The 27,040-nt window shown below is 39.5% G+C and overlaps 1 protein-coding gene across 1 annotated transcript in view; it reads right to left on the bottom strand.

The window, feature by feature from the left end:
* SLC4A4 (solute carrier family 4 member 4) overlaps positions 1-27,040 on the bottom strand; it is a gene marked incomplete in the record, with an annotated part of 320,448 nt that overhangs the window by 75,482 nt on the left and 217,926 nt on the right. The window contains 4 exon segments of the mRNA XM_036762520.1: positions 2,262-2,533; positions 8,881-9,014; positions 23,622-23,796; positions 26,637-26,750. Of these exon segments, the coding sequence (XP_036618415.1) occupies positions 2,262-2,533; positions 8,881-9,014; positions 23,622-23,796; positions 26,637-26,750 (695 nt within the window).

The following is a 27,040-nucleotide window of genomic DNA, read 5'->3' on the forward strand; positions in this document are numbered from 1 at the left end:
CAGATATTTACTAGTTGTATGACTCTGGGAAAGTCACTTAACTTTTGTCAGCTTCAGCTTCCTCATTTGAAAAATGGGGATAACAACCACAGCACCCACCTCCCAGGGCTGTGGAGAGGATCAAATGATATATAGCACCTTGCAAACCTGAAAGTGCTTTTATTATCATTTTAATTGTTTTCCCTCTTTCTGTCTCCATCCAAATAATAAAACAAAGGAATTCAAGTTTAGCTAAGGCCACCTAGGTATGTGACTGACACCAGCCTGACCTTTTTTTCTTTTTTGTTTAATTTTTTTCATATTTATTTTTATTTTTGGAGGGGGGAAGGCAAGGCAATTGGGGTTAAATGACTTGCCCAAGGTCACACAGCTAGTAAGTGTGTCAAGTGTCTGAGGTTGTATTTGAACTCCTGACTCCAGGGCTGGTGCTCTACTCCCTGCGCCACCTAGATGCCCCCTGACCTTTTTTATTCTAGTGTGATGGATGAGAGATGGAAATATCAAGGTGGCTTTGTAAGTATGCTGGATTTGCAGTTCTTTTAGTAAATATCAATGTGAGTTCATTTACACCTACTGAGAAAGCTGACATGGATCTCAGCATTGGCAGATTCCTATTAGACTTTGAGCTAAAGGACCCTGCTGGCCATTGTGTTCTGAAACCACAGTTCTCCCTAGGGAGTGCTGAGGCAGACCCTCTCTCCATTTTGTTTTACACATGAAAAAAATTTATTTTTCTTCTGGGTTTTCTTGGGCAGAGGACAATTACCACAACACCTCCAAGAACTAATCTATATTGAGAAAAGGAAGCAAATATTGCCAAAAGCTGGAATGGTCAAGTCGAAGTCACTAACATTATCTCCTCCTTTGACAACATTACTAAACCAATTGGTCCAGGGGATGTCACAGATCTAGTTTACCTAGATTTTAACTAAATTTTTTATAAAGTATCTCATGCTATTCTTAGAGAAAAAAATGGAGAGATGGGGACTAAATTGGACTCGGTTGAATGGCCAGACCCAAAGGGTCATCATTAAGGATTCCATGTAAACTTGGCTGATCTCTAGTCCCCCAGAGATCTGGGCTTGGCCCTCTGCTTTTTAACATTTTTAGTAATGGATTCTGCAAAGGCATACATGGAATGCGTATCAAATCTGTGGATGACACAAAGAACGAGACAACAACTTGGATTGTAATCAGGATTTAAAAACATCTTGGACAGCTAAAAACTCTGGCTGAATCTAAGAAGATGAAATTAAACAAGAATAAACTGCTTTGGGCTTAAAAATTAATTTTGTTTATATGAGATAGGGGATGAGTGGTTAGAGAGCAGTTTATCTGAAAAAGATCTAGCAGTCTTAATGGATTGTAAACTCAATATATTGGCATGCTAGAGGTAGGGATAATGAGGCGATAGTTCCACTCTATTCTATTCTGACTAGAACACATCTGGAGTACTATGTTTAATTCTGGGTGCCATATTTTGGGAAAGACAATTGCAGAGCACCCAGAAGAGGGCTACCAGCATGGCAGAGGCCATCGATTTCATTCTACATGGCGATTATTTGAAGAAAATGAGGGGAAAAGAACAGTAGTCTAACTCTCTCATCTTACAGATGAAGAAAGTGAGGTCTAGAGGATAAGGTCACACAGTGAATGCCAGATTGGGATCCAAACCCAATTCTCCTGACTCCCAAACAAAATTCTATTTCTCCTAGATTTTATGAGAATTTTTTAGATTGTATATGAGTTATTATAATGACTTGGAGAGATGTTGGTCCCCTTATTACTATATATACTCTGACTTTCCAGAGGCAACGTAATCTAGTGGGAAGAGTAGTGGAGAGTACCTACCCTTCCTCTGCTAATTTTCTTCTATGCATCCCGAATCTCACCTTTTGGTACATATTTGTCTGCATGTTGTCTTTTCTGTGAGCAACCTGAGAGTAATGACTGACCTCTCCGTCTTTGTATTCCCAGAGCTCGGCACAGTGTCTGGCACATAGTAGGTGCTTAACAGATGCCTACTAACTGCCTGATATTCCCAGGCTTCAGCTACAGTTTCCCAATTTAACAAAATATCTGGGTGAATTTTTGGCATTAGTACTTGACCTGGTGTTTGGAAATTTCAGAAGTATAATTTCTGGAGGGAGGAGGGGGACACACCATACTTTTCCGAGAATCAGCCTACTCATCACAGCCATTTGTCACTGTCCCTACTAACCGGAATCAGAGTAGGTACAACCTGAGGGGCACATCCTTACCTGAGTCTGGAGGTACACAGGCACAAGAAAAATGAGTGATGTAGTCCACTTTGAAGTGGGAGTTGATAGGATAGTAATCCGCCAGCTTGATCATCTTCTTGAATGCATCATAGATGAAAATGAAGCTGATCAGAGAGGAGAAGCCCTCTTCAGTGAAGCGAGTAAAATACTGGACTAAGAAGCTGGCATCCGTGGCCACCAAGATGAGACACAGGAAGGCGGACCACAGACCAATCCACAAACGGAACTCCAGATAGTCAAAACCATTGTCTCTGGAAGAAAGCAAGAAAGAGATTTAGACGCTGCCCCCTACACAGAAAGGAGAATTTGACCCTCAGAGGCTAAAGAATTAATAACTAAATGTCAAAAATCAGCTACAGGTCCTAGAAAGGAAGCATAGTCAGAGTTATAGGATTATGGATTTAGAATTGGGAGAGACCTTGAAGAGACTAATGAACCCAACCCCATCATTTTACAGATGAGGCTGGGAGAAATAGTGACCTGCCCAAGGTCATATAGCCAAGAAGTATCTAAGATTGGATTTGAAACCAGGTTTCCTGACTTCAAGTCTAATGTCCTACCCACTGTTGTATACTCCCAGAAATGCCATTTAGTCAGCCCAGTCTAGACAACTGAGCCTCCCAAAGGAAATAATTCCAAAAATTGTGAGAGAAGCACAGAGAAAGGGACCGGAGAATCTGTCCTTGGGAACATGTAGACCCTCCTTGGAAGGAGTGCCTTCCCCTGTTGGCAGAATTGGCATTCTATCGCAAGTTGTTGCTGATTTCATAAAATGGGGGTCAAGAACACCTCTTGTTCCTCTTTTTGTTCCTCTTTTCCTACTTACTTGAAGGCACAGTAGTCACCTGCATCCAAGGATGCCACAGTCTTTAAAAGTAAATTCCAGTTCCAATAAAGAACCAAGCAAAGAGGTGGCAAGGAAAATGAGTCCCATTAAACCATTTTGGTTATTTTCTCTTTTTTGTTTGTTTGTTTATTTGGAGCGGGGAAGGCAAATCAATTGGGGTTAAGTGACTTGCCCCAGGTCACACAGCTAGTAAGTGTCAAGTGTCTGAGGACAGATTTGAACTCAGGTCCTCCTGACTCCAGGGCTGGTGCCACCTAGCTGCCCCCCCATTTTGGTTATTTTCAATGTATTTGGAGGTGACTTTACAACCATTCTTTTTCTTATACATTCGTTATGAACTCTCTGTGGAATATTTTGGGGGGAATAGGGAGGAGGGAAATGAGTCTGGACCTACGATTTCATACATATAGAACAGCCTTTTCCCCAGTGGAGATCAATCCATCAACAAACATTCACTAAATGATTAATATGTGCCAGACATCATGCTAAGCCCAGAAATACAAAGAACTAACTGTGTGATCCTGGGTAAATCACTTAACTTCTATTTGCCTCAATTTCCTCGTCTATAAGAGAGGGGTAACAATATCACTTACCATGCAAGGTTGTTGTGAGAATCAAATAAATGAGATGCTTATAAAGCGCTTAGCACAGTGCCTGGTACAAAATGTTAGCATCATTATCATTATCATCATAATCATCATCACTGTTGTCTTAGCAAGTTTCCTTGGGTGCTGAAAATTTAAGTGGACTTCAATCCACTTATCACAGCCAGTATGTCTCAAAGGCAAGCACATCTTTTTGATTCCAAAGCCAACCCTCAATCTACAATACCATGCAGCATCTCTTGGTGAGATAGAGACAGATAATATTATTCCAATTTTCCATATTAAAAAATAGATAAATTAAGGACCTTTCTCTAAGTCCTACAGCCTGAATTTCTAGTCTTTCTTAATATTGGATTTTAACTCCACTGTGGAGTTCAGGCAAGAATGAAACCACTATCCATTCCCCAGTGACGGTGGATTGCTGATGGTCAGTCTCTGAAATCCTACATAAGATTAATAGAAAGGGCAGAAAAGCATAAGCCCATAGATGGAAGGGGCCTATCATGGTATTTATCTAGTCTAACACCCACATTTTATGGACGAGTAGGATTATACTTGAAGTTAAGTGATTTGCCCAAGATTTTGTGACCAAGGTTGGGTTGGAATCCAAGTTCCCTTATTCCTGATCCAGTTTTCCTGCCTCAAAGGCACACTTGCTATGCTCTGAACCTGATTTAGCTCTTCATAAGGTATCATTTGAGTCCTTGCTTCACAAAATTCCAAATAATAATAAATATATCTTTTATATAATGAATTTCCTCCAGATGATTTAGAGACATCCGTCCATTCAACAAACGTTCGTTATTTGTTTTATCAGACCTGGGATGTCATTAGTATAGGGGAGCTGATTGCACCTTTTCTCTATCTTCCAGTCTTAAAGACTTGGCCCAGGCCACAAAGTCAGTATGTGTCAAAGGTGGGACCTTAAATGAGTTCTTCCCTGAATCCAAGTCAGCTTTCAATCCACTGGGCCACACTGTTTCTAAACTAATAATTTATCAATCAATATTAAAATTAATAAATGTTTCTTGAATGAGATAAATACTAGACAAAGCAAACTGAGATCTCCAATGAGTCATCAGAAGAATTAGGAATCAGGGCCTGTTATTTCTGGGTTTGTTCCCTATCCACTTAACCAAGAGATCACCAGTGAAAAGAAGTATTAAAAGTATTTTTTAAATTACACTTATCTTTGCTTCCCTAACAAGGACCTGTGTTCAACAATCTCATCTTCCCCTCCAATGCTTTAGCATGTTTATAAGAACTGTCTTAAGATCCTTTTATTTGCATGAGGTTGCAATGTTATCAGTTGGGAAAGGGGGAGACAGGGAAGATTCCAATTATGAGGCCATGCAAAGAAAATAGATACCTAGACTAACTGAAAACATAAATACTTGGATCTGGGTGACCCTAAAGCTATCTTATCTGGTGTCAATCAATGAAACCAGTGGAGAACATCCACAGAAATGATGTGCTTAAAGTAGGAAGAAGAGGGAATAATAAGATATGGGTCACTTCTTCAGCAATTACAACAAGATTATTAGCCAAAAGAAGGATGGACTCCTACTACCACAGTGTGGTTTATGAGAAATAGTTCACTGTATACATAATGCTCTGTCATTTCAGTTGTGTCCAACTTTTCATGTTCTCATTTGGGATTTTCTTGGCAAAGATTTCTTGCCATTTCCTTCTCCAGCTCATTTTATAGATGAGGAAAGAGAGGCAAACAAGGTTAAATTATTTGCCCCGGGTCACAAAACTAGGAAGGGCCTGAGGCTGGCTTTGAACTCAGGTCTATCCTGACTCTAGGCCTAGTACTCTATCCACTGAGCTCCCAGCTGTATCATGTACATCCTGCCACTAATTAACTATATGGGTTAACAGAAAGACCATTGGGTTTGGAACTCCATGGTGCTCTCCTTTTTCTTTTCCCTCTGTCTCTGTATTGTCTGAGCATGCCATACTCTGACCATTTTCCCCCCATTCTTGAGATGTCAAAAGTCCCAACAGCCTCTTAAACCAGTGGCAAGTTTCTGATCAGGATCATGGATTTCAAATCAAAATGGACCTTAGCGGTCAACTGGTCCAACTTCCTCCATTTATAGATAAAGGAACTGAGAGCTAGAGAGCCTGCTCAGGGTCAAAAAGATTGCAGATTACGGGGCCAGGGTGTGACACCAGGCTTTCTCACTCCAAATCTAGCATTGTTTCTGCTGTAGTGGTGGTGGTGTTTGCAGAAGGAGGAGGAGATGGTAGAGGAGGAGGAGAAGGAAGAGGAGGAGGAGGAGGAAGAGGAAGAAGAGGAGGAGGAACAGGAAGAAGAGGAGGAAGAGGAAGAGGAGGAAGAAGAATAAATATTTATGTAACCCTTTAAGGCTTACAAAGTACTTCATAAATGTAATTTCCTTTTATGCTCACAATAACCCTGAGAGGTAAGTGCTTTTCTTCTCCCCATTTTACAGATAAGGAAACTGAAGCAAACAAAGGTGACATGACTTGCCCAGACTCACATAGCCAGTAAGAATCTGAGGCTGGATTTGAACTCAGGTCCTCCTGACTCCAGGTCCTAGCTGCCTGCACCTGTTCCTACCTTTTCCTTTAAACCCAGGAGCCATGCTAAAGTCTAAGGAGAGAACTGATAAAAGTATGTTTGTACCATTGTTATAATATTTTAATAACATATACCAAACAATAATGGCAAGAAAGAAGTTTGATCAAAATGAAGGCAGGCTGGTACATAATAGCACTATATTGTTTAGTGCTGGATTTAAAGAAAAATCTTTGCCATTTTTCTCCTTGACATTGCACTTCTAATCAGATATAATTTCCAGACAAATCGCAGAGCACTTTGTTTACTTTGCTAATTATGGGCTATTTGAAGGGAAAGGGGGACATGAATTTACTTAGTAAAAGGAAATAATTTCTATCTCAGAATTATCTAAAGGAAACCAGCAAGAAACATTTTCTCCAGATTAGGTCTCTGATCGCCTCGCTGCCCGTAATTCTTTGCGAAGAGGCCGCCCCTGTTTGTTCCTGTGGAGGGTACAGACTGGTTTAATCTTCCCACAGAGGCCTTCCTTCTCCCCTCACACAGTGAGTTTTCTTAAACACAGAAAATTTTTTGACTCTTTGCTGTAAACTGGTATGAGTGGAATTCTTTCCAGTGTCCTGGGAATTGAGATGAAGAAGGGTCATATAATAACAAGGAATTCCCAAAAAACTAAGCAAAAGCTGCAGCGTTAGGTTGAAATGTAGAAGATGAGAGTTCTTGCTTCCCTCAAAACAGCCCTTAAGGGACTAGTTTTGAAATAATAATAATAACAATAAAAACATAATGATATCCAGTGTTTATGTGGTGCTGAAGCCATAGTGAGATAGTCTTTGTAAACTGGGGACCTGGATTCCAATTCAGTCTGATGCTTACTACTTAGGGGACCTTAGCCTCCCTGGGCACTGGTTTCTCCATTTATAAAGTGAGGTGGTTGGATCTGTTGATCTATGAGGTTTCTTTTCACTTTAGATCTGAGATCTTATGAAACAGTTTTGCAAGACAGCACTATGGGTATTGTTATTTTCATTGTGTACGTAAGGAAATGGCCTCTTATTGAAGTTAAGGGTCACACAGCTACCAAGCTTCAGCGGTGACTGCTCGCCTGTGCCCCATGCTCCTGCCCTTCCCTCTTGTCTCTTCATGTGGCTTCCAGTGATGGACTATGTGAGTCTGGAACACACCACCTAAGTTACCCAGTAAAGCATAGGAGCAGGAATGAGAAACTCCATTTTATATCAATTTCCTCTTTTTTAACCTGCCTGGTTATTTTCTAATATTTCCTGCTGTCAATGTTTGTGCCTTTTATTCTTAGAACATATAAATTGAAGTGCCCTGTTTGTCTTGTCTCTTCCTAAATCCCCAAATCCCATTTCCAAATACAGCCCCCTTGAAATCAACAGAAACTTTTCAACCTGAAATACAAATTATGGGAAAAAAACCTAGCCCTCCCCCCCAAAACATATGGTTGCTTTTGTGGCTGAAAATTTTTACTTTCCATCTTTGGGGACTACAAACGGAAGGCCTTTCTCTTAATCTTCCCTGGTTGTTATTTAGTTATGTCTGACTCTTCATGACTCTATTTTGGGGGTTTCTTGGCAAAGATACTGGACTGGTTTGCCATTTCCTTCTCTAGCTTGTTTTACAGATGAGGAACTAAGGCAGACAGGATTAAGTGTCTTACCCAAGGTCTACTCCCCTAGCAAAAATGAATAAACACCATCAATACAGTACTCAAGTTCTGTTACCTTCTCAGTGAAGTTGCTAGCAAGAACCCAGAGCCTATTTCTAGATTTTACAGAATTATTAAGGACAAATTCCCTCTGGGAATTTGCAAATTCCTCTGCAAATTACAGTCACTTATTTGATGAGAGGAAGAAGGTAGAGACTTACCTAAGGTGATAAAACTAAGAAGTAGAAGAGCAGGGGCTTGAACCCAGATCTGCTTATCTAAGGCTCTTTCCATAATTCTTTACTGCTTGGCACTGTTTATATTCCCTACTATAATCTGTGAAAAGATTTAACTCTTAGAATAAGACTTTCTTATTCTATGGATAGTAAATGAGGGTCAAAAGAAGTCAGAAGTCACAAGAGGGGATTCTGCCCCTCCTCTGTCCAAAGTAGGTCTTAGCTTAAAAAGGCCTGGGTCTCCCACTGCATCCTGGGCCATCTCCAGTCATCCTGATCTATATCTTGTCACTACACCCAGATGATTTTGGAGGAGAAAGTGAGGCGGGTGACCTTGCCCAGTCCTGCCTCGCTTAAATCCATATCACTTGCAAGTCATGGCATCACCTTCCTGATGTCACGGGCCTCTTCAAGAATGAAGGACAAACAACAAGCAACGATTTTGGATTAAATGTTACCCTTTGAGTTATGCCTAATAGCTAATGATTAGTATCATTTAGCATGTGTAGAATAGTTATGTCTTTGTGATTCCAATGAATTTTGAAGTTATTTTCATTTTCATTTTTTTGGGAAGAGCTGGATTTTCTCTAGTTTCTCCAGAATGGAACTACTTTTTCCTTGTCTAATTAAACCCTTTTGATTATATATGAATATGTACGTGAACAAATGGAAACACTGGGCTATACATACTTGCTGAAATTAAATAAGAGCCTCTCAAAGACGAGGACAGGTCCTGTACTGCTCAGGATAGTGAGTGGCTGGCCAGCAAAAAGACAAAAGATGGCTCCAGAGACAGCCGTGCCCAGGAAGCTCTCCAACACACCCTAGTATAGACAAAACACAGGCATTAACAGATGCATTTTTTTCTGCCTTATGCTATCACCTATTCAGGAGCAATCACTGACAAATGCATTGTATGAAGAGCTTATGTTTCATATATAACAAACCAAACAGAAACAAGATGCTTTTCAGAAAGGTCCTGATTAGTGCGAACAACACATTCCATCAAATAGTCACATTATTTGCATTTGTGCATCATGTTTCCCTTGGGCTGGAACCAGTGACCATAGATTACATAATTGTGACTTTGGATGAGGTTAATTTGAATACAGGGATTCATGGTTCATGCAAATTGAGACCGGGCTGCATTTCACATCAGATAGGAGTATTACCAGGCCACTAAAATTTAATGGAAGCCAGTCATCAACAGAGACACAGAATGATAGACTTTAGAAACCATTGAGCCCAGGATTCTAATTTTACAGATGAGGAAACTGAAGTCTAGAGAGGTTAAATGACATACCCAAGGTCTTAGCTACTCAGTAATAGAACAAGGGCTGCAACCAAACCCTTGTCATGGTGAAAATGCAGATTTTTTTTTTTAAATTTTAGCACTTTATTCTTCAGAAAACTCTATACTTGCCCTTCTCTTGATGCTGATTTGGGAAATGCTTTCAGGGTTCCTTAGAAAAGTTCAGCCCTGCCTCACGTAAATCCAATTCACTTGCAAGTCATGACATCACCTTCCCAATGTCATGGTCCTCTTCGGGAATGAAGGACAAACAATAATAAACAGGGGGATAGAACGCTGAGTCTAGGCAGCATGAAAATATGACTTGGAATGCTATGCTAGATAATTACTAGCTCTGTGACCCTGCGCAAATCACTTAACTTATGTCTGCCTCAGTTTTTCATCTCTAAAATGGATATAATAAGAGTGCCTGACTCCCACAGCTGTTGACAGAATCAACTTAGATATTTGTAAAGCACTTTGAAAAGTACCCGCTAAAGGCCACAGAAATGCAGATTTGTTGTTGTTAAGTCATCGTTCATTTGTGTCCTCTTCTTCATGACCCCATTTGGTATTTTCTTGGCAAAAATACTGGAGTGGTTCGCCATTTCCTTCTCCAGCTCATTTGGCAAAAGAGGAAATGGAGGCAAGTAGGATTAAGTGACTTGCCCAGGGTCACACAGCTAGTAAGCATCTGAGGCCAGATTTGAACTCAGGAAGATGAGTCTTCCTGGTTCGAAGCCCAGTGCTCTATTCACTGAGCCACCTGCCTGCTCCCAAATGTTGGCTATTATTAAAATAAAAGTTTCTTGCTATCTTTTTGTTTTTACATAACCTACATTTCCTCAACACATTTTGACATGTTGAGCTTCAAAACTCAGTGCAGAAATTTTAAAATATTCTCATGCAAGGAAGCACGGTTAGCTAACTGTAAAGAGAGGTTCAAACTATTTATAAACTGAAAAAAATAAGAACTCTTTTTTCTGGCTCACTATATTGGGATGCACCGATACAGTGAGAGAGGACAGAGATCACTATGGAGCTAGCTATTTTAGGGAACCATAAATCAAAAAGACAATTCTACACCTTAGCAGAGTAAATCTCTCTAAAGGCTTTTACATTTTGGATAGGCTGATATTATGCAGACCAATAGCTTGGGATGGGTTGGAAAAGGAGGAACAGGGCCCCAGGTTATTTTTGTAAGACTTCAATTTCATTCTACTTCTTCCAACTAGATGAAACCAAAGCACTGGGACTCTGTTTCCTACCATCCATCTTCCTATCCTATGATCCCTTCCTCTTATTTCACATGGAAGAAGGAAAGGGAGTTAATAACACAGAGGAGAAAGGGGAGGAGGAAGAAGAATCAAAATTGTCCCACAAGAAAAAAAAAAACTGATAAGAACTATTCCAGTCCTTTATCTCCTAACTCATGCTATGAGCAAACCTGATTAAAATTCCACTCTAAAGTGTCTGGGGTTGGTCCAGTGGTAGTCCCAAACTATCTGGGAACATGAAGCATTTCCTAGTTGAGACCCTCTCTTTAATTCATGTGTCTCTAGAAATCTTGAATTAACTGGAGTGGATTCCATTGACTTAGCACATTTTACAGAATCAAAAACACAACATCCCCAAGTTTATTTGGAACATCATAATGGATGCAGTGTCACCTGTAGTTGAACAAAAAATTTAACCTGGCCTCTGGAACAAACATAAAAGCCAGCCTGGACCACAGGCTTTACAGCCTGGAAGAAACAAGGCCAGGGAGAACAGAAATCATTCTATAACAAAATGAGCTTCAGCAGAAACTTAAGCCAAAACCTGCATCGGCAGCAACCTATACATCTTTCATCAGTTGTACAAAGTATGTGGGAGATGTGTTGCTTAGTCTTTTCAATTATGTCTGATTACTTGTGACCCTATTTGGGGCCTTCTTGGCAAAGATAGTGGAGTAGTTTGCATTTACTTCTTCAGCTCATTTTTCAGATGAGGAAACTGAGGCAAACAGGGTTGAGTGACTTGCCCAGGGTCTTAAGCCAGATTGGAACTCAGGAAGATGAGTCTTCCTGACTGCAGACCCAGTGCTCTCTGCACTATGGTACCACCTAGCTGCTCCTTATGTGAGAGATACAGCTATGAAAATACTAGACACATTCTCAAGCTTCTCAGGAATATTAAACTCTAATTAGTGAGAAGCATTTGTAGAACATTGGAAATGGACATTTTTATGGCAATTATGATTTTTATTCTTTCTGCGCTTGGATGTTTTTCTTATTTGAATGGGTAACTGTGACAGTAGGAGGAAAATTTAAGTTGTCAGTTGAAGAAGAAAAGGCAAGAGAGTGCCAATGAGGAGAGAGAGGGCATGCCCTTGTTCTTCAAATGAGAAACCAGATTGACTATTGCTTTTATCATTTTCCATTAGGTCAAAACTAGTTTCTGCCATTAGAATGAAAGTTTCCAGTGAGTAGGGATTATTTCATTCCTCATCTTTATATCCCCAGTGCCACCACACAGTAGATGCTGTTATGGTAATTAAGGTGGGACTTTCTTATTGTCTTCTCTTTTGGAATGCTAAGGCCATCAAGTGACTTTAATGAGTCCTGTCTTTGTTTGAATGGGGCAGGTAAAGTAGGACCCTTTTGTCTTTTTTTTGGGGGGGTGCTACCTAGCCCTGAGGTAATCAAGTTTCTCTGATGAGTCTTGCCTTTCAAATGTAATGGCAAACAAAGTGAACTTTTTGTTGTCTTTGTTTTGGAATACTTCTCAGCACTAAAGAATCTTTGATCGAAGTCTTTGATGATCTGCTTTTGTCAAGGGAAGGCCTAGTTCACATGGGTTTGAGTAGCATGGTTGTGACACCCTTTGACCCTAAAGAAGTGTGTATATATACTCAGAGGTTAGCATTGTACCTTTGGGGGTACACTCTTTGGAAAAGTGTTGGTGATTTGGCAAGATGAGACTCTGGGTAGCCGTAGGAGGACCCCTCCCGGCTTTGAAAATCCAGATGTTGGTGCTTCTCTCTCTGGTAACTGTTTATGTGCTGTTTGGACAGACAGATAGAAGCTTATCTGCTGATTTGTGTTATTTTGCTGTTTATATTATTTCTGCTTATAATTTCTGTTTGTGTTTTCTCTGAAGTTCAGGGTGCTGGCTTTTCCCCCTGAACTAAGTGAATGATATATGCACGTTTAATTAAAGGAAGATTGTTAACCCCTTAAAGTTGCTTTCCTTAGAAAAGCAGATCGAAGAACCCGTGATAGCAGCCCTCCTATGTGCCGGTGTTGTTGGTCTTTCACCTCCACAGCAGCTGCTAGCAACATTGTTGATAGAGGTGCTTACTAATTATGCTTGATTAATGATAATCAAACATAGAAAACCAACAGTTGGGGAATATTGAAACTCAAAAGTAATGGAAAACATCATCATTGGATTTCAAGCCTGTATTTCTTTTTAACCCCTGAAATATTTCTGATCATTAAATGAGATCTTTTTAGTTAATCTTGATTATAATAATGATTATGCAGAATGTTGAATAATACAATGAAGCTTCTTCAGATTAATCTCTGACACAGAAGTTTGGCCAGGAAGAGTCTGATGCCTTTCATAAATGGCCAGCTGCAAATATGCAAATTTTTACAAATTAACCAAGTGAGCTACTTAGGTCAGCTTGGAGTAAGTCAAACTAGAAAGAAGGAAATGATCTACACTGGTCACCAGGTGTATGACAACAAAATTAAATGAACAACTGAGGCAAATAGCTAGACAATTCAAGCTATCTTCTGTTCCCCTCAAGAGTTTTCACACCCAATGAACACAATTCATGCTAGCCTTTCCTAAAGTAGGTTAACCAGATGAACTGTTTACTTTGCATACTCAACTCTCTTTTACTCACCTAGAAAAATGTCACTGCTCTTATCCCTGATACCTTCCCTGGGAGATCATGATTTTGACATTCCTGTTACCCTCTCACCTACACTCCAATTCACCACTTGGCCCTAAGATCATTGTCAGTCAACACACTTATTAAACACTTACTGCATGCCAGGGGCTAGGTTACACATTAGATAGAGTTCACATCTGGCCTCAGACTCTTACTAGCTGTATGACCTTGGGCAAGCCACGTAACCCTGTTTGCCTCAGTTTCCTCATCTGTCAAATGAGCTAGAGGAAGAAAATGGCAAATCAATCCAGTTTCTTTGCCAAGAAAACCCTAAATGGGGTCACAAAGAATTGAACATGACTGAAATGACTCAACAACAAAAATTAGGGGGGCAACCATGAATGGTGTAATGAATAGAGCACTGGTTCTAGTATCAGGAAGACCTGAATTCAAATGTGACCTCAGACACTTACTAGCTGTGTGACCCTGGCCAAGTCACTTAACTCTGTCTCAATTCCTCACCTGTAAAATGAGATGGAGAAAGAAATGGCAAACCTCTCCAGTGTCTTTGCCCCCCCAAAAAACAAACCTAAATGGGGTCACGAAGTGTCAGACATAATTGGAAAATTGAAAGAACAACAAAAACAACATGTTCCAGACCCTGTGCTAAAAACTGAGGGTACAAAGAGAGCAAAAATTGTGTGAGCGCGGATTTAGAGGGAGAAAGGATCTTAGTGGCTATGGATTCCAAATCCCTCATTCTTCAGAGGAGGAAACTGAAGCAAAGTTAGACAGCTAGGTAGTGTCTGAGACAGTAATTGAATGAAAGTCCTCTTGCCCAAGGCCAATGTTCTAATTATCTCTGGCTGAAACTGGAAGAGGAAGGATACCTTTAAAGCCAAAGAAATTAAACCCCTCCCTGAGGATAAGTGTGACCCAGGCTTAAAGAAAGAATTGGCTTTTCTGTCAAGCCTGGAAGAAAAGTGATATCCATTGCACTGAAGAGGGCAGGTCAAGAAGGAGGTGACATGGGAGGCAGGGTTGGCATGGAGACACTTCACTGTGGTTTCCTATCTAGCCTGAAGTGTGGATTCCCAGAAAAGCAGATAGACTGATGTTCACATGTGAGTAATAAAACACCTTCAAAAGCCAAGACAAATGATTTTAGGATCATCCGCCATATTGTGCATTCTCAAGATAATTGAAGGCAATGGTGATGGTTTAGTTCAATAGAATGGAAGGGAATTTTTCAAGTATGTGACTTTTAAAGGAAGAACTTTGGAGAAGTTTTCCCCAATGAGAACTGTTTGCCTAAGAAAGCTTAACTTCTGCCAGGTGGAATGAAGAAAATTATTAAAGCCATGGGAAAAGTACAAATGTCAACAAGCATTTATTAAGCACCTATCTTGTGCACTGTGCTAAGCACTGGGGCTACAAAAAAGCAAGAAAAAACAGGCCTTCTCCTCAAGGAGCTTATTATATTCTATTGGTAACACACCATGTACCTAATTAGATGTTGCTCAGTCGCTTTAATCATATTTGACTTTTCATGACCCCATTTGGGGTTTTCTTGGCAGAGATACAGAAGTGGTTTGCCATTTCCTTCTCCAGCTGATTTTTACAGATGAGGAAACTGAGGCAAACAGGGTTAAGTGACTTGTCCAGGAACATAAACCTAGTGAGTGTCTGAGGCCAGATTTGAACTCACAAAGATGAGTCCTCCTGACTCCAGGCCCAGAGCTCTATCCACTGGGCCACCTAGCTGCCCCCACTTAATTAGATAGGTGCAGATCATCTGAAAGGGGACCAAGAAAAGCCTTGTGCAGAAGGTGGACCTTAATATGAGAAATGAAGGAACCTAGGACTAAGTAACTAAGGACACTTTTTCTTGACCCTAAAATAACTTGTCTGCCTCTACCTGTCTAAACCACATTTAATGATTTCCACAGAAAATCACCCTCTTAAAAAAACTAATGGTAACAAGTTGCTGATGTCTAAATTAAGATGGCATTACATAATCCCACTGTAAAGAGGAATTCTAGTTGGTGCTTGGAAATGATTGTCTTTCATTTAAATTTGTAATGGGTTTAGAGAAAAATCTAAGGAATGGGTGCAATTCTTGTTCACATATACAATACTTAAGACAAGTTCTATAAAAATGTCTTTTAAGGACAAATTATGTGTGCAGTTAAAAAAAGAAGTATCACCAATAAAGTGAGATGATAAAATAAGGCCCAGGCAGTGACAATAAAATAAAAATAGAGCTTCCAAATATATTTTACCATGAATTGAACAGTCCCCTTAGAATGAATTGTTAGGACTTATAAACACGAAATGACTCAAAAATTTTAAAAATGTTTCTGTATTTTCAATTAAGATTTATATCCATTTGAATCAATATTTATTGAATTGAACTGAAGGATATAAATTTATTCTTCTAGAAAGAAGAAAAAATTGTTCTCTTCACTTACTTAACCATGATCATAGTCCCAACTAATATCACCAATAACAAATTTAAATGTGCCTGAAAACAGTGTGTTTTTTTCTATATTCCTTAAAATGTTAAGAAGAGCACCTTTCTGTGAAGCACAAAGCCTTGGAGTAAGGTTTAAAGGTAGTATTTGCCATTTGGGGGCTTTGCATATAACTCACATACCATACCAAAGAAATTGACTGGATCTTAGGTATCCCCTTCTGGCCATGCCTTTGGCTCAAAATCTGCCAGCTGTGACAAGCTGTAGTATGGGATCAGATGGGGAAATCATGGGATGCACTTGCGATTTCATTGATACAGGGAACTCTCAGATAAGGAGACTCCCTTATAGAGGTGCGTGTTGGTACCTCCTTGGCAACTTAGAGTCTTAGGGAGCTGTCCAAGGCACTAACAGGTTAAGAAGCTTGCTCAAAGTTCCATAATCAGTATCTGACTGAGGCAAGATTTGAACCCAGCTGGTTTAAAAGCCAGCCTAAGTATGCTCTATGTCACTTGACCTCTCATGCAGCTGAAAAAGGCCCTGTCTGTCATCTGAGGGTAATTGAGTTTGTAAAAAATAAAGCATTCCTTGGGACTGTGGGATAAGGAAGAGGAGAATTTGAAGAATGATCTAAGGATAAGGAAGGGAAAATTTCATGTCTTTTCAACTATAGCAGGATAACATGATCATGTATTCACATTATTTAAGAGTTGAAAGGACCTCGGAGGCCATCTACTCCCACCTGTGCCTGAATAATCATTCCCAATACAATGTAATTCTTAGGAAGGTTTTATGGCAATGAAGCCTCAATTAACTTCTTTACATGTCCTACTTATTATTTCTAATTCTGCTCTAATGGTGGATCCTGCACTCTCCTATCCACTTGCCTAAAAAAGCAAGGGTAGGGGTGGGGGCTGGTCCTCTAATTTTCCAAATCTTATATCTTGCAAAGGGGTTCTTAACCTTTTTGTATGTGTTATAGACCCCTTTGGCAGTCTGTTGAAGCTTATGGACCCCTTCTAAGAATAATGTTTTTAAATGTATAAAATACAATACATACATTTACAAAGGGGAAAAAACCTATACTGAAATACACTTATCAAAATACATATTTTTAAATTCACAGATCCCTCGAGAAGAACCCCTGTTCTAGAGGTTACCAGCAGCTACAAACCAGTACATGAGATCTAGCTGATCTCTGGCAAATGGAACCAGTCATTCTCAGAAGACCAGGCCAAGCTTTAACTCATGCTGTGATGAACAAGGAATTCCATGATAATAGTTCTGCCCAGATTCTAAACTCTCAATGTCCCAAGGTTCTGGGAGAACATTCTGATGGTTACAACATGTCCAAGGTTTTTATGGGACATCAGTCTGGTCAATCAGTTTGAATGACCATCATATCTCACAGGCTCAAGCCAGGTCATTTGAGCTACCATGCTTTGTCCTAAACATGCTACCCTAGGCTCTGTAGAGTGCCCTGAGCTTTGTCATTGAAGATTAACCAAGGATACTCTGAAAGAAAGGCTCCCATATACTCCACATCACTTGCTTTCAGCTGAGTGAGACCTCTCTGACAGAAGGCTGACAGCATGGTTTGCTTGGACAACAGCAGTTCCATGACTCATCATATTTGCACAACACAAAAGTAACAAGTACAATATCTGCCCACAGAGTGACAATGAAGGCACAGTGTGAACGAATCGTTCTTTCTTCAAGTGTGCTGCTCCGGACAGTCTGACTTCAACTGCCCAGGCTGAGAACAGTAGACTTTTATCATTTTCACACAAGCATTGGGAAATGGCAACCTACTGTCTCAAGAGGAGCCATTCAAAGTAGGGTTCTATGATCCTTTGGGGGCTACTATGTCTTGATTTAGTTCTCAAATAGTCAAATAACCCTCATGAGCCTTAACCTGTGATGACTTTGAAACATTAAAGGAGTCCCTGCCTACCAACTTCCATCTGTATCCCAGTACCTTTGGGCAGCTGGAAAGGAAATGCTACCCTGAGCAACTCACGGGGATACAGTGGAAAGATCACTTGATTCGGGGTCAGAGGACATGTGTTTGAATCTTCTCTCTGTTGTATGACTTTGGATAATTCACTTCATTTTTAGGAGCCTCTGTTTAATCATTTGAAAATAAGAGGGTTGAACCAGATAACCTCAAAGGCCCCTTCAACTCTAGACCTATGATCAATCCTATAAACCTCTCAACCTTATAAATGTACATTCTTCTCCTAGTGCCCTTACCTCCCATTTCCTTCAGATGCTTGCCCCTTCAACCATCTTCTTATCTACTGGTTCTTTCCCTGTTTTCTACAAACATCCCCAAGTCTTCCTCATCATTTAAAAAACCTTCAATTGATCATACCATTCCCTGAAGCTATCATACTATCACTGGATCACTCCACAGATGGCTCTCTTCTTGACTGCCAGAGATGACTCCTTGGTGAGTACATATAGACGATTATATACAATCTCTTTTTCTGTTCTACTTTGCATATAAAATACTTGTTTTATATGTTCTTTGTTAAAGTCAGAATAAAAATATTTTTAAGAAATTAAGTAAGGAGTCTGTATTTGAGAGAGACAGGGAGGAAAAAAGAGGAGGAGGAAGACGAAGAGGAGGAAAAGATGGAGGAGGAAAAAAAGAGAAAGAGATCTTTCTTGATTTCCCCAGGTGCTAATGCTGCCTCATCATTCCTGAAGTCACTGTTTCTTTTGTAACACATCCTGTAAATACTTATTTGTGAATGTACCATATCCCCCAAGTGGAATGTAAGCTCATTAAAGATGGGGACCACCTCATTTTGTGTCTCTCTGTCCTCAGTACCTGGCACACAGTAGTCACTTAATAAATGTTTATTGATTGAAAATCACATGACACACAATACCATTCCAACCAATAGCTCTGCTGTCTAGGGTAAGAGGGCTGCTGTAGTCCAGGATCAGCGAACTGGCATTTATTAAGCAGCTACTTTGTGCCAGGCACTATGCTAAGCTCTGGGGATGCAAAGAAAGGCAAAAAACCAAGGTCAAAGTTATTGGTGCTATCAGCCTCAAAACAACTAGATGCTAAAGCCAGCCATAAACTAGTCACTCTGTTTGGTTATTTGTTCTCTGTTTCTTAAGTTCCTCATTTGTGAATTAGAAATCATTACACCCTTATACTTCTACAGGTTACTCTAATGAGATATGAAGCAATTCAGCTCAGGTAAGAATATTTTTACATGGTAGTTGATCTGAAGAACTTCTAGGTCCTATTTTATTTCCATTATGGCAGGCTGCCTTGATAGGTATCAGGAAATTTGTTAGGAGGATAAATAAAAGATGTTTTTAGCCAGTGGAAGTAGAGGGCTTACATCTAAGTAAACCAGTAAATCTGCATACCAGTCTAGTAACATCGTCCAGAAAGTGAAATAAAAGAAATTAGACAGGAACTATTCTCAAGGGAACTGGGCTGGATAATTTTCTCAGTGTGAGATACTCCTTTAGAAATAAGTTTGACTGTTTTGTCAGGAGTCAATGTCAAGCTAAGCTCACTGGCCTATAGTTTGCTAAACCCATTTCAGAAAAGGCAACCGTTTTTTGAAAATGTGGACATTTGCGCTTCTCCAATCTTGTGGTACCAATCCTGCTCTCTGTGATGTTTCAAAATTTACTGGGCAATAGCTCACTTCTGCCGGTATCCCCACTCATCCTTCATCTGAGCTGGGCGACTTGAATTTATCATCAAGGACTCCCTTGAAAATTCTGTAGTTGTCTTGACTATCACCTTCTTCTTAGCTGTTGTTGTTTTGTCCTTTACTGGACAATGATATTTCTCTTTGGAAGAGAGAAGGGAAGCAAAATAATGTTGAGCTGCTCAGCTTTTCCCTCATCATCAGTTATCATCATCCCTGGCAGGAGAACCAGTCTCAAGTATGTATTGGTGTCACCCCTTAATGTAAGCCTGAAAGGCCTTAACCCAATCTGGTTTGGGTTGGTAGAAGGCCTCCTGGGAGACTCCAGTTGCTTTCCTGGCTCTTTCTCCTGCTGCGGCTGAGTCATAGTCTGCCCAGGAGCTTGACTCTCCTGGCACTGGTATAGTCTTGTGTCTTATTGTAGTAACTAACATCCTGTTGGTAAAGCTGGAAGATAGTCCAACTCTTCTGTGCATCAACTCGAAATTATACAAGAAAAGGAACTAAACTATATACCTTTTCATCCAATGATCCCACTAGTGGGCATAAAGTCCAAGGAAGTCAGACAGATAGAAAAGGCCAGTAATCTGTACCAAAATAGCCAAAGTAGCACTCTTTGTGGTAACAAAAAAAGCCTTTCAAAAAAGTAGATGTCCACTGATTAGAGATGAATGAAAACCTTGTATGAGTTAATAGAATATTGATGTGCGATAAAAAATAGTGAATAAGAAAACGGGGCAATTGTTATGAAATGAAGCAACACTAATAAGCAAAATCAAAAACAATATATACCAATGGTTACAACTATATATATGAATATAGACAACATGTATTCATATATGCATATATAACATATATACATATATGTAAACATATGCCCAATATATAGACATAAACACAATATATGCACACGTATTATATACATATATACTGTGTGTATATATATATATACATACACACACACACACACACACACATATATAAAATCACCAAAATTCTGAATAACTGAAAAACCAATCTGAATAAGAGATAATGACACATATCTCCTTCTTCAAAGCAGAGACATGGGGGAGTACTAAGGAATTGTACTCATTGTCAGACATGGTCATTGTATCAGATATTTTTGCTTATTTGTATTTTTTCTCATAAAGGGGGTATATTCTGGAGGGGAAAGTGTTTCTTATTGTGTTCTTTTCCTCAGAAATTATTCTGGAACACTCCATACAGATTGAAGCATACTTTTCTTTTTACTTTATTTTTCTTGAGTTTTTTCTGGTCTATTTTCTTTCACAACATGACTATTCTGGAAATGTTTTGCATGACTACACATGTATAACCTATATCAAATTGCTTGCCTTCTCATTGCTGGGGATGGAGGAAGGGAGAGAACTTGGAACTCAAAGTTTTAAAAATGAATTTTAAAATTTGTTTTTATATGTAACTTGGGAAAAATAAAATACTACATAACTTTTTTTAAAAAGTTAGATGATTGTAAAACTCTAATTGTGGCTATGTTCACCTTAGAAATTAGCAAATGCTGCAAATCAGGGCTGGAGTTATTGTTTGGTTGATTTTCTAGGCTTAAGAAAGTGATTAATAAAATGTTAATGATACAAAAAAAAGAAAAATTTTTCTGACACAATGGAAAACTACCTCAATAAAACATGATTATTTAAAAAGCTAATGAATAAGTGGATCTATTTAGTTTAATTGATTAAACATCAGCTTAAAATAGAAATATGTATGATATATGTATGTATGTATGTATGTATGTGCATATACACACATTTTTGGTTCAGTTGTGTCCAACTCTTCATGACTCCATTTGGGGTTTTCTGGACAGAGATACTGGGATGGTTTTCCATTTCCCTCTCCAGCTTGGAAACTGAGGCAAACAGGGTCAAGTGACTTGCCCAGGATCACACAGCTAGTAAGTGTCTGAGGCTGGATTTGAACTGACTCCAGCTTTGTGTACTATGGCACCACTTAGCTGCCTAGGTGTATATGTGTAGCACATCTAACTAGTTGTGTGAGTCTGGGCAAATTACTTAACTTCTGACTGGCTCAGTTTCCCCATTTGTAAAACAGGCATAATAATAGCACCTATCTCTGACGGTGACTGGTAGGGCAAAGTGAGTTAATATTTTTAAAGTACTTTGCAAAGGCCAAAGCACTGTACAAATGCTAGCTATTATTATTGTTATGTAGTAATTTTATAGTCTGTTCATGACTGCCCACATTAGCCTCAGTGATCTTGGCCACGTGAATTAACCCATCTGTTTTATTTTGTTTCTCTCCTTAAAAGAGATTATAGTAGTGGTTTTCTTACTAGGGTATTCTCTGAATTCTCTAATAATTATAAGTTACAAAAATTTATCCTGGGAAATTTCTGAAAGATATATTAGAAGGTCTTTTTTTTAACGGTACGTATGGTGTGATGGGCAAATCATTTGACTAGTGAACAGGAGACCTGAGTGTTAACCCTGGATCTGATGCTAACTATGTATATTGCCCAACATCTTTTGGGGTTCAACTTTCCTTATTGGCAACATAAGGAAGTCACCACTCCCGATGTTCACATGTGCCTGACCTGTGGCAGAACATTCCAAGGTCATATTGGTCTGATCAGCCACAGTTGGATGCACTTTATCTTGATCCCAATATAGTGATGTCGTTTTGGTCCTCTTTGAGAATGAAGGACAACAGCCAACCAATCATCCAACCAACCAATGAGGGAGTTAGATGAGATGAGCCCAAAGAACCCATCTAGCTTTCATTTTGATAAATCTTATAATCTGCTGCTGATTTTCCTTAAATAACACATGCTGCCTAATTTCATTTAAAATATGACTCAGATTGCAAATAATAGCTAGTAATATTCTGCTTATACTCCACTTTCCAGGACATACTGTGCCTATTGCAAAAAAAGTAAGATGCCTTTATAAAGATATCTTTACTAGTATACTGTAAAGGGTGTCTCAAAAGTCTTAACACTAAGCTACTAAAATTAAAGCTCGAAACAACACTAAGACTTTTGGGACACTCTGTTACATGCTTTGCAGTATATCCTTCAGAAAGAAAGAAATCTTAACAAGGATACTGTATATACATATATATATAGTATAAATAAATGTCATATACTATACTATAAATATATATACACACATACATACTATAGAGTATACGACAGATATATGTGTGTGTGCATTTCAAATAATATCTACTGTATGATTTGTTAAAGCAGATAGCAACCTTAAAAATACAAATAATAGGTAAGAGCTACATAGAATTTTCATTTGGAATAGATTTAACTACCAGATATACATCATAATATGCCATCATTATCATATCTGAATCTATAGTACTCGTGGTTTTTGTAACATTAAGTTGTGAAGATTTTTGTTTATATTTTTCAGATCATGTTTTTAAAAAATTAGTTACTGATATACAATCATATTTAATCAGTATGTATGAGTATAATTGTAGTTTATCCTTTTGTCCTTAAGCTATTGTCTTAAGGATGTTAAAAATATGATTGTCCACCTTCGGTCCAGATTGGTAAATCGAATAGAGAAAGATTCTTTGATACACCAGAAAGCCCAGGTTCTCGTCCCATTTTTACTAGTAGCTGCTGGGTGACCTTGGGCCAGTCACTTGGTTTACCTATGACTCAGTTTCCTCACTTGTGAAATTAGAATAATGTTATACAGAAATAGCATGAGCACAGAATGAGGTATTCTCCATAAAAATAACTTGAGTGCCAAGGCAAAAAGGAACTACGTAAACCCATTGTACAAAACCAGGACTGCTGAATGCTCCAACTCTTAAGAGGAGGCTTTTTCCTCATTTCCTTTTACCCTACTCCACCCCCCCCAACCTTGACTTGTAATTCAAGGCAGATTCATGGAGCTATTTTTGCCATCACTAGAAGGCTGGAAATGCAGCAGCAGGACAGAAGCAAAGTCAAAAGCAGGATCCAGCAAAAGAAAGCCGAAATCATGCTGAGTGACTGAGAGGCCATCTGCTCCTGACTGAGCTGGCAGGGTGAGGAAGGCAATCTGGGCTGGCTATTTGTAGACTCAGAAATTACTACACACCTGCATGTTTTCCGTGGCATCCCCCAGCAGTCCACCAAAAGTGATCGCATTGGTGACCGTTGCCAGATAAATGAAGAGAATGGCTGAAAGAGCTTGGATATTTAAAGCATCATAAAAGTCACTGGCAAAAAATGGTACTTTCCTCTTTATGTCCTTAATTAGTCCACCACAGAACCTGGGGATAAAGGAAACATGTGATAACGTAAAATAAATTACAATAAAAGGAGGAGAAAATAGAGTGATATATGAGGTAGAAGACTAAGATAAAACCAGCCGGCCTGTCTACAGCAGAGGTTCACCATCTTTTTTGTCTGATGGATCACTTTGGCAATTGAAGTGGAAATCCATGGACCTCTTCTCAGAATGTTTTTAAATAAATAAAATAAAATCCATAGGATTACAAAGGAAGTCAGTTTTGTTGAAATATAGCTATCATTTTTTTAAAATATCAAGTTCATAGATCGTAGGTCAAGAACCCTGGTATAGGGGCTCTTGAAATCACTAAGATGCTATTTCTTGACCATCTAAGGGCCAAGTGTTATCAAAATATTTGAACTGGAAAGGACCTCAGAGATGGTATAGTCCTTTTTATGCTTAGCAGATTGGTAGAGCAATAGTAAAATTGATAAATAACTCTTCTCTTTCTTGGGTCATTAGATTTGACTTATTTTTGCACAGCATAGAAAAGATCTATTGGTACAAGGGAATGTTTTCCTAATGATAATGAGTTAATAGCTTAGATTCAACCAAATTTTGTTTGGAATAAAAAATGAATCCTAGATCAGAAATATGGAGAGAGAGAAAGAAACAATCTGCTACTCCCAGCTCAACTCATTTTCCAGACTTCTTACCCACCTCCCCCAGCCTTCCTACCCTAGAGAAACTCATGATGAGGCATTGTTCTCCTCCGCAATGAGGGACCTTCTAGCCCAGATCAATGTTTTGGGGGGGGCTCCAGTCATGGTTCTTGTATACATGTCTCATTTCTCTCTCCAGACCTCTTCTCTTCTTCCTTGCCAGTGAGGTTCCCTTCTTAATCCTGCCTCACTTTCTAGCTCCCCTTGATGTCTTGTCTTCCCCATTATAACATAAGCTTCAAGAACTCTTTTTTTTCTTATATTTATATTTGCAGTACTTGGGATATAATAGTACTTCATAAATCATTTATCCATCTAGATGTCCATCCGTCTGTCTATATTTTTTTCTTTCTTCCTTCCTCCTTTTTTTCTTTCTCACTGATTGGCCAATAATAGGTCCTAGCCCAAGCCTCACTTGCTCATTGTTTAGATTTTGATGGTTCAGAGTAAGTGTAAATAGCAATTGTTTCTGTTCTGGCTAGAAACTCTGAGGGTCTTCCCCTCTCAGACTGATTCTTTTGTAAAGGCAAACTAGTCCATCTTTTGCCTCATTTCTTACCTAGCCTTAATCAATAAATGGGTATTGCCTCAGGCAAACTGAGACCTGGGAAAGACCTTAGCTTAAAAAGTCCAAGGTCTCCCATTGCAACTAGAGCCATTGCCAGTCATTGTGACTTATGTCTTGCCACTGGACCCTGAGGACTTTGGAGGAGAGAGTGAAGCTGCTGACTCAGCACAGTCCTACCCCATTTAAATCCAATTCACACATAAATCAAGACATCACCCTCCTGATGTCATTGGCCCTCTTGAAGAACAAAGGATGAACAAAAACAATTTTAACAAACTGGTAAATAGTAGATATTAAAGATTTAACTTTTTCCAAAATGAAAGAAATCTATTCAGCTCCAGAAAAGACCAGATGAAGGCAAGGTCACAATGGGCCTTGAGACAGAGCTAGCTTTCCCACAGAGCCCATCAAACCTTGAGAATTCCTCACTTCACAAACTCATCATCTAAGGTCAGCTTTTACCTCATCTGAATCCATTCAGTTCCCGGAAAGAATTAGGGAAGAAAGAGGAGCATAAGGCAAACCAGTTAAACCTGAAACTCCAATTTCAGGCCAGATAAGTGACAACTGATTTTAAAGTAACTCTTTTCTATAAGCTAAGTCAGTCATCAATCAAGCAACAAACATTGATTAAGTGCCTACTATGTGCCAAGCATTATATTAAGCATTCAAGATAGAAAGGAAGGCAAAAACAGTTCTGCCCTCAAAGAGTTCACAGTCTAATGGGAGAGACAGTATGTAAATAAACAAGTACATATGAGATATATACAGTGGAGATGGGAGGGAATCTTGGAGGGAAAAGGCATTAGCAGCTAGGGGACAGAGAAAGGCTTCCTGCAGAAAGTGACACGAGCTAAGTCTTGAAAGAATCCACATGGAATAAGAGGCAGAGATGAAGATAGAGAACATTCCAAGCATAAGGGACAGCCAGTGAAAAGAAATGGAAGTGGGACATGGAGAGTCATGTGTGAAGAATGGCAGATGGGCCAGTATGGCAGGACTGGAGAGTGCATGGAGGGGAGAGATGCATAAGAAGATTGGAAAGTTTTCTGTGCCAACTATTACCTAGAAACAATGGGGAGCCATTGGAATTTGTTGAGTAGGGGACTCGTGTGGTCATTCCTGTGCTTTAGGAAACTAATTTCAGCAAGTGTGCGGAGAATGGATTGAAGTAGGGAGAGACTTGAGTCAGGGACAGTAATTATGAAGATGAGGTGAGAGACAATGAACTGGTTTAGTAGCTGTGTGAAAGGAGAGGTAGGGATTGTTCACAAGAGATGTTGTGGAGGCAGAAAACATAAGATCTGAGTGCAGCTTTATAAGGGAGTAGAAAAGGGTGAAAGGGACATGTAAAATATGATAATCTTGTATTTTTAGGTGCTTTGTGGTTATAGAATACTTCCACATTTGATCCTTATAAGATCAAGGCAAGTCGGTACTATGAGTAGTATTTTTCCCAGGTGACAGATAAACTAAGGTCTAAAAAGGTGGGGTGAGTAGCCTAAAGGCACCCAACTATGGAGGAAAAAGAACCCAACAGCAAACCAAAGCCTAGACTCACCAGGCATGCAGGCTGCCACCACCACTCACCTTCCTGTTCGCTGGAGTTCTTCACAATCCCCATGCCCTCCCCCTCCATGCCCTCCATCATGAGGGGTATCTCCATTCATCTGCACGTTCTCTCCACCCGAGTACATATTCTTCCTGTGTAAGACCAAGAGAGCCCAAGGGAAGATTAGTGGCATTCACTCATCTGCTTCAGAGATGTATCGCATATTGGCTAAACGAGCCTATCTAGAAACTCAGGAAAACAACGCTTATACTAATTGGCTTCTCCAAATATGGCTAGAGCCACTCGTCAGAGGACACTATCCACAACCATAATTAGCCAGCATCTAGTGGCCAGAATAGTCTTACAGCATGTGGCATGGCAGGGGAAACATCCCAGTGGTTTTCAGAAGGTTTGCATGGAATGCTCTATGGTGCAGGTCCTC

The sequence above is a fragment of the Trichosurus vulpecula genome, chromosome 6 (genome assembly GCF_011100635.1).
Source record: "Trichosurus vulpecula isolate mTriVul1 chromosome 6, mTriVul1.pri, whole genome shotgun sequence".
In the NCBI taxonomy this organism is placed as follows: domain Eukaryota; kingdom Metazoa; phylum Chordata; class Mammalia; order Diprotodontia; family Phalangeridae; genus Trichosurus; species Trichosurus vulpecula.